At 54.2% G+C, this 16,251-nt stretch overlaps 1 protein-coding gene across 4 annotated transcripts in view; it reads right to left on the bottom strand.

The window, feature by feature from the left end:
* Positions 1-16,251, bottom strand: part of KAZN (kazrin, periplakin interacting protein) — a 1,065,865-nt gene that overhangs the window by 28,862 nt on the left and 1,020,752 nt on the right. For 3 of the 4 annotated variants that reach the window (XM_027060832.2, XM_027060833.2, XM_053203924.1), the window contains one exon: positions 313-518. In XM_027060832.2, coding sequence (XP_026916633.2) covers positions 313-518 — 206 coding nt within the window. Of the gene's footprint in view, positions 1-312; positions 519-16,251 lie in introns of those variants that run through there. The other variant, XR_008290587.1, reaches the window with a different exon arrangement.

Below are 16,251 nucleotides of genomic sequence, written 5' to 3'. Positions count from 1 at the left end.
ATCCTCCTCTGCAGTCCAGGCAGAGCACTTGGCCTGTCCCTGCTCCAGGAAGTGGGAATCACATCCTGGCCAAAAGCGCCCCCTAAGCCAGTCTCCACCTCCCCTCCAGCCAGGTACGGGAAGGTTAGGCTCAGAGGGCTCTCTATGTGCCTTCCAGGGGAGACGCGATGGCTTAGCCCAGCTCCTAGAACACAGCTCCTCCTCACCCGGGGATGGGATGCCGGTGGCGTGGGTGGAGCAGGCCAGCTTTGGACCGCTAAGGCTCATGGGAGGGCGAGGGGCGTCCCCACCGGGGTCCCGGAGGTGCCCTACCTTCCCACTCTTGACGTTCTCTGCACACGCCTTGACGTACATGGGCATGGCCATGACCACCTCCAGCCAGGCCTGGACGGTGCCAGCCTTCCAGTGGGACATGGGGGTGGTCCGGACCAGTTCCACCTGCTGCAGCCGGTCCGTCTGCTCCTCGCCCTCCGACAGGCTGAGGCTCTGCCGCGTGGGGCTGCACTGGCTGTCCGAGTCTGCAACACACAAGCGCAAGCTTGCTGGGGAGGGGGGCGGGGTGGGAGGGGGGCGCTGTGGGGGGAGGGGCAGGGACTGGGCCGGCTGCCCCCTGAGTCTGCACTCCCAGGGTGCAGGAGGAGGGCAGGGATGGCTTCCCCTCGTGCGCGTCTTCTTGGCCAAATCAAAACGTCTCTCGTTTTGTTTTGCTGCCCCTCCCCCATGGCAAAAGTAATCTGTCCCACCCCACCCCACAAAAGAGAAGAATTTTAAAAACTTAATCCAGAAAAGAATGAAAATAGTGAAAATCGCCCCCAATCCCACGTCCCCCAGAGACAGCAGCTGTTAGTGCTTAGCTAAATATTCTTTGGGTTACACAAATGCCCACGCTCACAAACACACACAGACCCACGCGCAGACACTCTGTTTTGTAAGACGCTGTTCTCATTCATGCCACGGAGGATGTCTTTCCGTCTCAGCAGAGATCTGCGATAGCTTTTGACTGCACAGGAGCCATCAGAGGATACATTCTAATTTACCTCGCCTGCCTCCTGTCGATGGGCACGAATTGTTCCCCATTTTTCGCTGGTGTATACAACACGGCAGTCACCTGTTGGCCATGGGCTGATTTGGTTTCTTAGGATAAATGGAGCCTCAGCTCCTTTCCTGAACACCCCGAAACCTGTTTCTGGAGTAGCTCCCCCCAGACAAAAACGTCTACCTGCCAGCATCTCCCGGCCCTGTTGGATCCAGGGTCAGCCACAACAACACCTGATGTACAGGCCAAGTTCAGTTCACACAGACTCGACTGAGAGGGGAAAGAGTCTCTTTCTCTAAAGCAGGATTAAATAAACACCCAAACTCAACACCACAAGAAATGACAGGTATGAGAAAAAATAAGCCTGGTGCATTATAAATTACCGTTAACGATGTAAAAAAATGCTGATGCATCAAATCGGGCACAAGGTTAAAACAATGTGTGTGAAGTCACACAGGTGTTTACAGTTACTGAGCGTGGGTACCGGGAAGAATGAGGTTACTCTTCCACACTTTTGTGTGTCATCAACGTTCCACAATGAACATGCATAAGTTGGAATAATTAAAAAAAATAGGAAACTATAAGTGGTTATTGATGGGAGTGTATCTGAACGAATGATGCCAACTTTGTATATTGGAATATATGTCATTGGTCAGAAATCTATCGCTGGAGAATAGTTTTGACATGGGAAGATGTTCATGATCCATTGCCGAGTGAAAAAGGCCCCACGAGACAGCAGGTACAACCTAATCCCCACTGTGTTTTTTTTAACGTTTATTTTTTTTTAATGTTTATTTATTTTGGAGAGAAAGGGAGAGACGGAGCATGAGCAGGGGAGGGGCAGAGAGAGAGGGAGACACAGAATCCGAAGCAGGCTCCAGGCTCTGAGCTGTCAGCACAGAGCCCAGCGTGGGACTTGAACTCACGGACCGTGTGATCACGACCTGAGCCGAAGTCGGACGCTCAACCAACTGATCCACCCAGGTGCCCACCCCCACCACTGTACTTTTAAAATGATACATATATATGTGACTGTATAATGTATAACTATAATTGTGTGTGTATATGTATATTTACACACATAAGATATTAGTTGGATAAATGTTAAAAGTCTGTCTGGAATGGGGTGATGGGTTAATGGTGCAGAAGTGTGTGTGATGGTTTTGTGTGTGAATGTGCACGCGTGAGTGTGCAAGAGTATTTGCATGTGTGCATACTTTCCTGTTTCCCACGTGTCCTGCATTGACTGCATTATGTTTGAATAATGTGGTTTTGTTTTTTTTAATTTTTTTTAACGTTTATTTATTTTTGAGACAGAGAGAGAGCATGAACGGGGGAGGGACAGAGCGAGGGGGAGACACAGAATCGGAAGCAGGCTCCAGGCTCTGGGCCATCAGCCCAGAGCCCGACGCGGGGCTCGAACTCACGGACCGTGAGATCGTGACCTGAGCTGAAGTCGGACGCTTAACCGACTGAGCCACCCAGGCGACCCAGCGAATAACGTGGTTTTGAAAACCACAGCCTAGAAACCTTGTTCAAGTTACAACGCTGCTTTCCTTCACCCCCTCCCCTGCCCCTGCCATTTAAACTCTTTGGAAACAGCTGCATCAGTTTGGTGACCACGCACGCATCCAGCTCTGTGGAAACTTCTCTCCCCAACACTGGGGGCCTCGAACTGCCCGGCCAGGGATGCTTGGGAGCCCACAGCTGCCGGCCAGGAAGATGTCACTGCTGGTTCTGCAGGGCACTTGGGCGGAGCGACCTAATTCAGGGTGGGCAGATATGCTGCTTCGTGCCTCAGTTTCTATCTCTATAAGGTTGGCATGATACTGCTCCCTGCCACGTGCCTCCTCTCCTGGGCTGCTCTGGGCACTCAGGGACTCCCCACTCACTGGCGCCCGTCTGTGCGGGATGGGTGAGGTTTGAGAAGCTACTGAAACATTGTTTCCCTTCTCAGGTAGATGGAAGGCCTCAGCCCTGACCCCAGGGAAACAGCAATGGTGCACAGGCTCTGCTCTGCTGCTGGTCCCCAGTCCGAGCACACGTTGCCATGACGCCCGGGAATGCGGAAACAGCAGCTTCCTCCGCAGCCCTGTCTGGGGGCCCCCAAGTTTCTGCCTGGTGACAGAGCTGCCTGTTCCCAGCCTCGGTGTCCCTTTTGCTGGTCCCCGGCTCCCAAGGACAGGTTTGGCTTTTGCAGGGAAATCTTTCTGATTGGGTCCTATCAGTGGCACCCAAACAGGGTGCCCTCCCTGGGCTGGAGAGCTGAAAGCTCCTGTGTTCCTGTGGCTGGGTCCTGTCTCTGTTCCGTGCTTCTGGGAAGATGAGAGACGAACGTCACCACATCTGGTTACCTGAAATTCCGAGACACCGCCCGTGTTGTCCGTTTGGACCGGGCCTGTGGAAAGAGACCAGGCCTCAGGGTTGAATAGACCCTGGCTGTGGGCAAATTTCTTCACCTCTTCAAGTCTCAGTTTTCCCGTCTATAAAATGGGAATAAAAACAATACTCTCTACCTCCCAGGTTAATGACTATGATAAATTCTGAACGTGAAGCTCTCGTGGGCACCGGGTAGAAGGTGGTTATTGTTGGGAATAAAGGGCCCCTCCCTGAGGACTGCCTTCCTGGGATGAAACATGGCTTGAATTCGGCTCAGGTGCTTACAGGGGTCCCGCTTGGTGTCGAGCCCAGCTGAAGCGCATCGGCCCAGCTGGACCCTGGCCTGGTCCAGGTGGGAGGGTGGGGCTCCCCGCGAGGCGAGGGGTGGGTTTGTCTCTCCGGCGCCCGGGTGGGCGGTGTGTGGCTGGGCCTCCCCAGATAAAGGCGACAAAGGAGGCACAGGGGAGAGGAAGGAAGGAGAAGACACAACGGAGAAAGTGAGAGGAGCGAGACTGTGTCAGAGCAACAACAAGGACACAGAGGTAAACAGGAAGGAGAGAGTGAGCGGAGGGTGGAGAGGGAGCCTCAGGTAAGTGGGCAAAGAGGAAAAGCAAACCCCCCCTGCGCGTGCGTGTTTTCCCAAGCGTGTGACTCTGTGCGGGTCATTCTGTGGTTAGGGGGCCCCGGGCCTGTGACGAGAGCTGACTCTTCAACTCCCATTACTTATGGCGTCCAGGCTCGAGGAATGTCAGAGGCTGAGCTGGGCTCATACGAGCAAACCACACATTCTGGTTTTTGAGAACAGCTATCGGCGCCGCCCCCCCCCCCCCCCCCCGGCCGCCACATCCTCCCCGCAAACTCCTCCACCCCCGGCACCCAGGACGGAGCTCCAAGGCGACACTACAGAAGGGCTGAGGAGGGAGGCGTCTTTGGGATCATAAACCATTAATTAAGGGTACTTTCCAAAATGCAGGCAGCATGATGCCAGATTTTATGTTCAGGATTCCATCAATCTTGGATTTTATTTCCCCTCTGTCTCAGCCTGAGAGTGGGCATAACTCACGTTTACAGTTGGTGAGTTAGAGAGGCTGGCCGAGCCCCTGGCAGAGTCTTGAGAGGAGGTGTCGCCAAGAGGCAGTCAGTCTGGGTCCTTTGGAACACGGGGGGGACCGTGGTGGCTCTGGCAGAAGAGGTTCTACCTTCTCCCACCTGATGGATCGGCTGGTCCAAAAAGCCCAAGGTATTTACTACCTGGCCTGTTACAGAAAATCCTTTACGGAAAACTTGAGGTTCTGAGGCTGGCACTGAAATACAAGAGACCTGGATTTAAATGCCGGCTCTTCTGCTCACCAGCCAGATGATCTGGGAGAGTGTTTTGAATGTTCTCAGCCTCACTTTTACCATCTGTGAAATGGGATGATAATGTCTACTCTCACAGGCCTAAGTGGGACTTAATGAGGTGATGTACCATCCACACAAAGTGCTCAGCTCAGTGTTTGGCATTCAGTGGGTGCTCAGGGGCTGCATGGGGGCCTCTGTCCTCTGCAAGTTCATGTCACAAACGGTCTACACTGGCTCTGTCCAGTATGGTAGGTACGTGCCACACGTGGCTATCGAGCACCTGTAATACGGCTTGTCCACATTGAGAAGTGTCTATGGTATAAAATACTGAGTTTTGGAGACTTTGTCCAAAGAAAGAAGTAATCCCAATAATCTTTATATTGATCACATGTTGAAATGCTAATATTTGGGGTGTATTGGGTTAAATCGGATATTATTAAAATTCATCTCACCTGTTTCTTTTTACTTTTTAATGGGTCTACTAGAGTCTAAAACTACATGTGTGACTCATACGGTATTTTTGCTGGACAGAGCTGGATTAGATGGAAGGTTTTGTTTGTTTTCTCACCATATTTCCCCCCTTCTGTTGGTTTGGAAGTGAAGCATCCTGTTTCTCTGGTTTTGGTTCAGTGGTTCTCAAAGTGGGGTCCCTGTGCCAGCTGCATCAGCAGCACGTGGGGACTTGTTAGCCGTGCAGATTCTAGGACTGCCCCCCCCCAAGTTCCTGGAGCAGAAGCTCTGAATGTTGGGCCAAATAATCCGCATTTTAACAAGCCTCTCCCCCGCCCAGGTGATTCTGATGTGTGCTGAATTCTAGAACCACTTTTTAATGGTTTCCCTTGAAAACGTACGCGTATTTAACGTGAAACCTAGGGTTGAGCGTATCTTAATGCTCTGTCCCCAATAATAAGTTACTTAAAACATTCTGATCACTCTTTCTGACTTATAACCTACCATATCGATTATTTTAATTCTGTCCTTTGAAAAAGCCCCATAATTTTAGACATTATCATCATGGTTATTTTCTCCTGATCATATTGACCCGGAATAATTTCCCTACATGGTTCATCACTTCCTGTGTCTCAGACCTTACTTCTAGGGTAATTTTTCTTATTCCTGAAGGACGCGATTTAAAATTTCCTCTGGGAGTATTTGGTGGTAAGCTCCTACAACTTTTGTTTATGTGGGGGAAAAAGCCTCTATTTCCCCCTTGTCCTTCAGAGAGCTTTGCTGGCCACACAGCTTTAGGTTGACAATCATCTGCTTCTGCACCTTGAATACGTGGCTCCACGGTCTTCTGTCTTCCTTTTTGCTAAAGAGAAGGCAGCTGTCGCCAGTAAAATTGTTCTTTTTGTTACCTACTTTTAAGATTGCGTCTTTGCCTTTGTGGTTCTGCAGTTTCATTGCGATGTGGCTAGATGTGGATGTCTTCTTATTCCAAATGATGTAAATTGTGCTTCCGGTATCTGTGGGTTCATGTTTGGAATATTCTCGAGCATTCTCTCTTGAAATTTTACCTCTTCTCCATTCTCTCCATTTGCTCTCCTACTGGGATTGGGCTTTCGAATTCTGTCTTCCCTCTCGTGTAACCTAGTGCTGTCCAACAGAATTTTCTGCGATGGTGGAAATGTTGGATAATCTTCATTGTCCAATGTGACAGTTGTTAGCCATATATGACTGCGGGCACTCAAAATGTGGCTGGTGCAGCTGAGGAACTGAACTTAAGACGCTATTTAATTTTAATTCAAATACAGTTTATGTTGCCACGTGTGGCTAGTGGCTATTGTGGGGGACCAGAAAACTCTAATTTCTCCCCACGGTTTCCCAGAGTGCAGCATTTCCAGCACTGCATTCTGGGTAACTTCCTTACACCTATTTTCCATTTTTAAAATCCTCTCTTCGGATATTTACACTGCTGGTTAATCCAGCCTTGGATTTTATGTATTTTTTTTTTAAGTTTTTTTTTTTTTTATTTTAAGCTTATTTTGAGAGAGAGCATGAGCAGAGGACGGGCAGGAAGGGTTCATCACTGCCAACTGCAGAGCCTGGTGTGGCGCTCGAACCCACGAACCATGAGATCATGACCCGAGCCGAAGTCAAGAATCAGACGCTTAACTGACTGAGCCACCCAGGCACCCCAGGTTTTGTTTTTTTAAATGTTACTATGTATTTCTAAAAGTTGGTGCTTTTCCAAGTTCACCTGGTCTGTTTAGATGGTCTTTTGTTGATTACTCATGTTATGATTTCATCTTAAATTAAAAAAAAAATTTATGTTTATTTATTTATTTTGAGGGGGCGGGGGAAGAGAAAGAGAGAGAGCAAGAGGGAGAATCCTAACCAGGCTCTGTGCTGGGCTCTGAGCCTGGCGTGGGGCTCGATCCCATGAACTGTGAGATCATGACCTGAGCTGATATCTAGAGTTGGATGCTTAACCAATTGAGCCCCCTAGGTGCCCCTCATCTTAATTTTTTTAAAGAACGACCTACATGTTAGCTTATATTTGGTATTGGAAATTCCTGTATCTGAAAAGGCCGTGGAGGGTCTAAATTGGTTGTGTTTTTCTGTGGATTTGCATGTGTGCTGAACTCAGATTTGATCTTCTGGGAATCTCTAGTGTCTAAATAGCAGGTGCTGTCCTCCAGAGAGGATTTACTTCTGCCGGCGTAGGAGGAGGTAGGGAATGGGGATGATACCTGGTAGCAGGGACCACTTCGTTCCTGTTAGAGAGACCTGGGAGGACGAGGGACCACAGACTCTGTTCCTTCGCTGTGCCACGCCCTGACACTGACTTCTCAGTACACAGTCCTGACATCAGCATCTGTTCCCAGGACAGACCCCGGTTTCCACACTGAGTTATCACTCACTGCTCCTTGTTCTGGGATTAGCTCACAGCTTCTTAGTTTTGGATAAGGGCAACTTGGGGATATCCCTTACTTTTGGTGAGGTCGGAGATACATGAGGAAGTATGCTCTATTTTAGCTTTAGTGGTTCTGTGGAGGGAGGGTCCCTTGTCCGTCTTGCTCCGCGCGGCCCCAAGAGGACGTCCCTCTTGGCCGAGGGCACTGTCCACCCAGCGCTCTTCACGTTCTGTGGGCACCACTGGTGGGCGGGTCTGTCCATCTGCCTTTGCCACAAAGGGAGTTCCCAGGTCAGATGTCGGGTCTCTCCACCTCTTTACCACCCAAGTCTGGTTCACGGTGATGCTTAATGCCATCGGCAGAAGCCCAAGTTATGGGCAAAGGACAGTCGATGGTTTTTTGTTTTTGTTTTAATTTGAATCTTCCCAGGGACCTCTTCTGCTCAACATCCATCACCGGTTCCCTGGATGAAGCCCAGACTCCTTACATGACAAGACTCTATGCGACTCAGCCCTTGGCTGGCTTCTCCTCTGTCCCTCACCCCCTCTCTGGCACCCTGGGCTTCTGGCACTTTTCCAGCACTCCTGATCCCCTCCCCCATCTCGAATCCATTGCACCTGCTGCTCTCAGCCGCCGCCCCCCCCCCCCCCCCCCCCCCGGGCCGCTGGCTTATCTGCTTGGTGAACTCCTATGAAGCCTTCAGGCTCTAGTGAAATGTTGCCTCTTCCAGGGACCCCTTCTCAGGTCACCTGGGGGAGGCCGGTCACCAGCACGCCTCGGCTCCAGGTGCGTGTGCTCCCGGGGCTCTCATTAACCCAGGGGCTCTTCCTGCCTGCGCGTCTCTCGGCTGAAATTAACGAACGGTCAGGGGATTACTTGGTGAATGTCAACCCGGAAGGAAGGGGGCAGGGCCTGCTTTTGCTCCCTAGGTATGTCTCGCCCTCAGCAAGGGCTCAATCTCTGCCGATCTCTGTGGTGTAGATTCACCCACCGTGGCCGATTTCACTGACCAGCAAGAGGTCACTGGATGTGAGCGAGGAAATCTGTTTGTGAGCCTGTATGAGCCGGATCCTGCCCTCTACTGCCTGGACAGAAGGTGCTCTAGAGACGCTGGTTAAAAGAAAGCAGGCAGGATGAGAGGTAAGGAGGGAGGGAGGCCTCTCCCTCCAGGCTCCTCTTCGTCCCACCTCCTTTCGGCCACATCAAGCTGCTTGCAGCTTCTCGAACACACCATATGGTCTCATTCCTGTTTCTCAGCCTCTCGACCTCAGCGCTGCTGAATGACATCTGGGACCGGCTCATTCTTTGTCGTGGGGGCTGTCCTGCGCCGGGGAGGATGGTTAGGGGCATACCTGGCCTCCACACCCTAGATGCCAGTGAGCACACAGGGTGGCTGCTCCGGGCGCCCCCATCCTTCCGCCCCGGGGCCCCTCTGTTCTCAGACCCGCCCTGCTGTGCCAGCCAAGTAAGGTCAAAACTCCCTGCCCTTGGGCAGTGGCAGGGAGCCCCCTGTCAGCACTTATCCAGCCAGAAGCTGAATTCTCATTTTTAAAATTCTGCATTATAATATGAGAAAGTAACGTTTTATGGCGTGATAACAACCACTGCATTGCATGGAGATGCTTTGCTGGAGCCCGCAGTCACAGCCCTTTTAAGATGGGCAAAAGACAGACCCTGGTGTGCCAGACCGACAACACGGGTTCACACGGCATCGAGTCACTGACCATGTAGCTGCTGGGGTGACGGCGGGACCCCGGTGGGCTTGCCACCCACCCACAACACCCTGACCCCAGTGCCCAGCGGGTGCTTGGAGGCCCTGAGCTAAAAAGCTGACAGCACTCCCTACCCCCTTGTCCCTTAAAATCCACGAGACCGGGGCACCTGGCTCTATCGGTTAAGCATCCGACTTCGGCTCAGGTCATGATCTCAAGGTGTGTGAGTTCGAGCCCCACGTTGGGCTCAGCTGACAGCTCAGAGCTTGGAGCCTCCTTTGGATTCTGTCTCCCTCTCTCTGACCCTCCCCTGCTCCTTCTCTGTCTCTCTCTCTCAAAAATAAACAAACATTAAAAAAACAAGAAAGAAAATCCACAGCACCACAAAGCACACATAGAAGTCAGACAGAGTTCAGCCCTTACCAGCGATAACTGCTTGATGCGTTCAGAGAAAACATCACATATTTCCCTTCCCCTCCTTTTTGGTGCCACTGCCTGGCAAAGGCCCTAAGCTTGTGCTCACTGTGTCTGTCCCCTGGGCCGATAAGACCCCTGTCCCCAACCTCAGAGGACATCATCTCCCCTCCCCCTGTCACCATTTCCCGCCAGCCCCTTGGGGAATTTTCCCAAGAGGCAGGGAATCGATTTCCTGGACTGGGCAAGGCTTCACCTGCTCCATACTCACTTCCCGGGTAGTTGATTGGCAAGTATTTAATTTTACAGACTTAGGGGCAAGATGTGGAGACGGGGTCCAGGGCAGGCAGGTGCAGTGTCACCCAACGACAGCCACTGTCTGCTTTAACAATGTAGAGAGAAGCTTTCCTTTTTGCTCCTTGCTGACCTGCCCCCCCCCCCCCGCCCCCCGAATAGTGCCCACGTTTGGGAAGACCTTCTTGGAGTCTGATCTGCACCTGAAATCCCTCTACCCTTTTGTTTATGCTGGGGGCGGCCTCCCCGTGGGTTCCCACGGCTAGTACTCTTGAGGGCCTAGTTTCCTAACTGGCTTTTCTACCGATGGGCAGGTCTGGGAGGTGAGGCCTGTAAGAAGCAGAGGCTGGGGGCTGGAGAAGGCTCGGTCTCCCAGGGCCCCGTGGAGACAGCACGAGTTTGCGTCTGTACGGCTCTTGGGAGGCCAGGTTAGAGCACCCAGTTGCTGTGCGCTTTGAGGGCCCAGCTGTGCCCGGGCTCCCTGACGGGATTTTCAGCCTGGCTCCCAGCCCTCCCGGCTCCCCTCCGGCCCTCAGGACCTCTGAGGTCCTTTCTGGGTCGGCTCAGCCTGCTTCTGTGAGTCCCGTGGGCTGCGGTTACCAGGATGGTCGTGGGACCCTATCCGTTTGCTCGCTGGCACAGGGGGGACCCCCAGCGAGTCAGATCTGTGGACCTCTGGCTCAGGGCGAGGCCCCCAGAGCCAATGCTGCTCTCTGGGATCATCCTAAGCGGTGAGTGCAAACTGTCCAGCCTCCAACCTCCTTCAAAATACTCCCAGCTGCCTGGAACTTTCCTGTACCTGCGATGAGCTACACTGTTTCTGGCACCAAGGCTAATTTAGGAAGAACAAAGATGCTTCTGAGCAGTAGATCTTTAATGTCCTTCAAAATGAAGAGCGAGCTTTGGTGGGGCTCATGGAGGACATTCTTACAACTTTGACACCTAACTGGAATTGTCAGGGAAAAAGCTGGTGCTGGTCTTGACTTTCCGGAGATGAGAGGGGACTAAGCCACTCTGACAGCTCCTGGCTTTGTCAGCTGTACCTGCACCTGCCTGGGTTTAGGGCGCTGTTGGACCCCAATTCTTATCCTTGTTCCATCACGTGCTATGTTCCCTCGGCTATTTCTGTCACCTGTCTGAGCCTCCGTTTCCTCCCTTGTAAGGTTGGGACCATAACAGACCCTTCATGCGATTTTGGTGAGGACTACATTAGGGTGACTTCTGTTGTCTCATGTTCACACCTGCATCCTCCTCCTGAGCCCTAGGCCTGGCACACGGGGAGCGGCCAGCCCGTGTTTGTTGAATGACTTACTGAGCGTATGTCAAGGGCCTGGACTCGCCTGGCACTCAGGAAATGTCTGCGGATCGCGTCCTCCTCTCCTCCCCCAGCTTTTCTCACTCCCTATGCCCTTCTTCCCTCCGCCAGAAGCCAGTCCTTGTCCTCCGTCCTCAGCCTGACCCCCACACCGTATCCCTGGGCCTGTAGGTTATGGCTGTTGCCGCACCGGTGACCACGCATCCGCCTGGCATTTCTGGGAGAGCTTGGGGTCCCCCTTTGTCAGCCCATCAACACCTCCACCTGAGGGTGAAGCGAGGCCTCCCATGCCACCCTTTCCATCTCTGAATCCCACCGAGTGCGGCCACGAGAAATGGTGGAGTCCCCTGGCTGGGCTCCGGGCCGCAGGCAGGCTGCCCCCGAGTCTGACCGCAGCCCTTTGGGGGCCAGGCGGGCTCAAGATTCCTGTGCTGAATCCAGAATTCGGAGGGCACCTGCTACTTCCTCAACACCCCGAGCTCTGGGAGCCCTGCTCTGGGTTCAGAAACGAGCGTGGTCCCCTGCTGCCGGGCTCCCCATCGAGGGAAGGGCCGCAGGGCCCTCTGGTGAAGGAGCACACGTGTCAAATTGAGATGGACACCTGTGGCCAGGCAGGCACACGGGGCTCTGCGATCGAGGGGAAAGACCAGGACAGAGGGGATCCAGAGCGGACGTGGCAGAGCAGGTGGCCTGGAGACAGACCGGGGCCGTGGAAATTTTTTTTCCCCTAAAGAACACGGATCTTTTAAAAAAAAAACCTGAGTTGCCAGTACTAAGAACTGTGATGTATCTGTGGCATTTTTGGCTTCTTTTGAAAGATCAGGAGGTCTGGAAGCACTAGAGCCCAGCGGGGCTTGCTTCCTTAGGAGGGGCCAGACTGCGGGGCCCCCGGGTACCCTCTTCCCAACCTGCCGGAGGCCTCTGGGACCGGGACATAGCGGGAATGAGGGGGGTAAGCGTGCAGCTCAGTGCTGGCTCCCGAGAGTGCTCGTGGAGGTGAGCCCCTGTCATCGCCCACAGCACTGTGCGGCGGGGCCTCTAGAGCTGACCTAAAGCAGAGAGGGTTTCAGGAAAGACATTCCAGCTCGTACCGGGAGGCCCCTGCCGTGACGGCTGGGCTTGCCCGGTGCTTTCCAGCTCAGTGAGCGGCTGCGTTCCCATTGCACGGATGAGGCGAGTGGAGCTCAGAGACGTCAATCAGGTGTGGACAGAACGCACAGCGAGGACGCAGAGCCCGTGTCTTAGGCCACTGGCCCACGTTTCCTCTCACGTGAGTCTCCTGCCACGCTGAGACACGCAGCTGCCATAGGCTGGACGCTTCTGCCCGTTTGTTACGTCATCTTGGCAGTGGCCTTGGGAGATAGGCAGTTTCGTGTCCATCTCATGGAGGGGAAAACTGAGGCCCAAAGGGACTGGGTGAGTGAGTGGCTTCTTTGGGATCGAACCCAGAGATCTGGCTCCAAAGCCTGGTCTTTCCTCAACGCTCCTCCCTGTACTGCTTGGTTTCTATCAGTTCTGCTGGGTTCAGGCTGTCGTTGAAACGATCGTGTGTTTCCCACACACGCAAGGAGAGACGGAGGGGACCTGGCAGTGGCTCTCACACGCGAGTTGCAGTTGGTGACCCAGCCTGTCATCTCTGACCCTCGGAGCCTGTAGACAGGCCCTCAGATTCCCTCTGGCCTGTCGAGAGCCTCCTTCCCTGTCGCCACAGCACTGGCGTCTGCGGTGACAGCTGCTAGAGGAGGACTTCTCTCCTCCCTGGCCTGCCCGCCCCCAACCGCAGGCTCTGTGCCGCCCCCCGAGACATCGGTGTCCTAGCAAGGAAGGGAGCTGGCACTGTGTGTGCATGGAACCAGCTTGGATGTGCCACCAGTGTCTGTGGCCTGTCCCGGGGAAAGCCATTAGGCAGCTCAGAGCTGGTGGGGAGACAGGGCAGGCGGGGCCAGCTGTGCCGGCAGGATGTGCCCATTCCTGTCCCTGCCCAAGGCCCTGTGGCAATGGACTGGGCCTCTCTGCCCACGCCTGGGACCCGGGACGGCCACAAGATGAATACCCTGGGGCTGGCACTTCTTAGCCAGCCTGTGGGGGCCCGTGTGCAGATGCCCTACACTGACTCAGGTCCTCTCTAACTAAGCAAAGGGGATAGAAAGAGGCCCACCTGGCCTTGCTCCTGGCTCACTCCTTAAGGCACATGGGAATCCCACATGAGCCTCAGGAACTTTCCAGGGCTAAATGATGTCAGAAGTGCGGTGGGCTCCAAGCTCTCCAAAGAACCACTGCCTTAGCGCCTCCAAGCACAGGATACAGGGGCTGAGGGAGTCGCGCATTGCCACACGTCCCAGAGGGGTAGGGGGTGCTCCATGGAACTAGATAAAAAACGCAGCGTCCTTGGGGCACCTGGATGGCTCAGTCGGTTAAGCGTCTGACTCCTGGTTTCGGCTCAGGTCATGATTTCACGGTTCGTGGGTTCAGGCCCCGCGTCAGGCTCCACACTGTGCAAGCCTGCTTGGGATTCTCTCTCTCTCTCCCTCTCTCTACCCCTCTCCTGCTTGTATTCTCTATCAAAATAAACCTTAAAAAATGCATGGTTCTGTGGTCCATTAAGTTTGGGAAACACGAGGTGGAAAAAAGTGTGGTATTTTTCTTCACTGCAGAACTTGTCAGAGCCTTACAGAGCTAACGTGTTGTGTTGATTCTCTAAGGGTTAGAGACACGGCATTGTTTCCAAGACGACCCAAGCATTTATTCCCTGCCACCCCCCATCGCCGCGCCCCGAATCTTGTGGCCTGTTCAGAGCCTGGGTTCTAGAACCTGCTCAGCCACTGACACCCTGCTTGGCTGTAGGCAAGTCCCTTCCCATCCGTAATGCGAGGGGAGTGGGCAAGAAGCCACGAGAGCCCTCTCAGCTCTAATTCACGCTTGTACTAAGCTTCCTTCACACCTATACCAAGGGGCCTGCCTGCCCGTCTCACAGGGTGGGTGAGGGGCTGAAATGAGATCACTGCCGTCATTGTCCTCACCAACATCATTGCGGCTGACATTTACTGCCACCTGAGCTAAGCCTTTTCCATGCGGTAACTCCTTCCCTCCTTGCAGCCATGCCCTTGACGATGCTTTATTGTCCCCAGCATACAGGTGAGGAAACTGAGGCCCAGCCAGGTTCACTAACTTGCCTGAGGTTGCCAGGTAGCCGATGACCCAGAGACTCTGCCTGGAGTCTACCCTCTTAGCCTTGACCCTGGTCTGCCCGAGAAAGAGCGTTGCAAACTGTGAAGGGCTGCTCCCTGGCAGGGGCATTCTTCTATGTAATGTTGCTGTGGTTCATCCAGGGGACGTACGTGGCCTCCTGGGGTGGGGCTCGGGCCCTCCATTTGCGGGCTCTCCCATTCTGCCAGAGTGAGGAGGGAAGGGGTCTAGGCCACCTCTTCCTGGTGCGGAGCAGGGCTGAGGGGTCTGGGGGTGCCCAGGGGAGCGACTTCTCCACGGTGAGGGGTGCGGGAGGAGGTCTGAGGCCGCCCATGGGACAGAGCTCAGACGACCGAACCCACGGGTTAGGGTTTCACACTGCCTTGGCATTACAAACCCTTCGTGCCAACGAAATCGTATCTGTAAGAGAAATATACTGGCCTTTGGGCTGAAGGGCATGAGTTTGGGGGGTGGGGAGAGATGGCCTTGGACATCAAGGACTCCTAGGACTCCACAGGCCACCACTGCCCTGGTTTATTTTGGAGGGTGTCTGAGGCCCAGAGAGGGGGACTGACTTGCCAGTGGTCACACAGCGAGTCCTTGGACACGCTGGGAACGGCAAGTCCAGAGCCGGGCTCCGGGCTCCCGCCTGCACTGGGCTGGGGTGGTGGGGCTCTTGGGTTGCAGGCTGGGCCTCCTTAGGAGCCTGAGGGCAGGGTCTGGGCAGAGCCCTGCTGGGCCCCTCCCTCAGTAGCAGCATCGCCCAGACTGCTCCCCGGGGCACAGCTCGGGCAGCCTGGCTCCCATGTGTAGGGCTCAGCCTCTGCTGTCCACGGGGCACCGTCGGGCCCCGGCCGAGTCTGAGATGGCAGGTGCCACGCTCAGAACTTGGCCTGCACCCAGGTCTGACTTCTTCCCCCCGCCCCCCACTTCCTGGCTGTGTGCATCTAGAATTGGGCACCTCTCTGTGACTCTAACAGGTGTACCACTGGGGGTTCTGCCCGGGGGCGGGGGGCAGCAGGTACGCCAATGCCAGACCCCTTCGCTCTCTGCTCCTCAGGGCCTGGCCTGAGCATGGTTCCGCCCTCCCCGAGGGATCTGGAGCTGCCCCGGAAAGGTAGCCTCGCCCTCCCTAGTCACGGTCCCTTGGGGAAATTTCCCAATGGCAAGTGTATGCTGAAACCCGTGGGCAGGATGCCACCCTCCGCTACTGCCCCGTGGAACGAACCTCTGGCAGCTGAGCCCACAAGGGGGAACTTGTTCGGTACGCAGATCCCAGGGCCTCACCCCCCCAGACCTGATTTAGTAGGTATAAGATGGAGCCTGGGAATCTGTATCCTCAAAACTCAAGGCGTGGTCAGGTTTCTCAACTACCGATCTGTGTGTGGTTCTTTTTTTTTTCCCCCCTCCCTCTTTCTCATGTTTTTTCCTGTCGTGGGACCCTCCACATGGACTCCTGCATGGAGATACAGCGTGCAACAGGTAAGGGCAGAGCTTCTGGCCAAAGGTAGGACCGGAGCCCTGCCCGCTGATTCTTTGATCAGCTATGGCAGCCTCTGGAGTGACCTGAGGAACCCTCAAGGGTTCCATGGAACACAGTTTGACAACTACTGCTTATTCCAATTCCTTCCTCTGTTGGGTAGAAAAACTGAGCCTCAAAGAGCTAGCCTGCATGGGACTGGGCTAGTGAGGCTTTCTTAAGTTCCCTGAAGCTTC

This window comes from Acinonyx jubatus, chromosome C1, assembly GCF_027475565.1.
Source record: "Acinonyx jubatus isolate Ajub_Pintada_27869175 chromosome C1, VMU_Ajub_asm_v1.0, whole genome shotgun sequence".
Taxonomy (NCBI): Eukaryota; Metazoa; Chordata; class Mammalia; order Carnivora; family Felidae; genus Acinonyx; species Acinonyx jubatus.
This window is presented reverse-complemented; position numbering and strand designations above follow the sequence as displayed.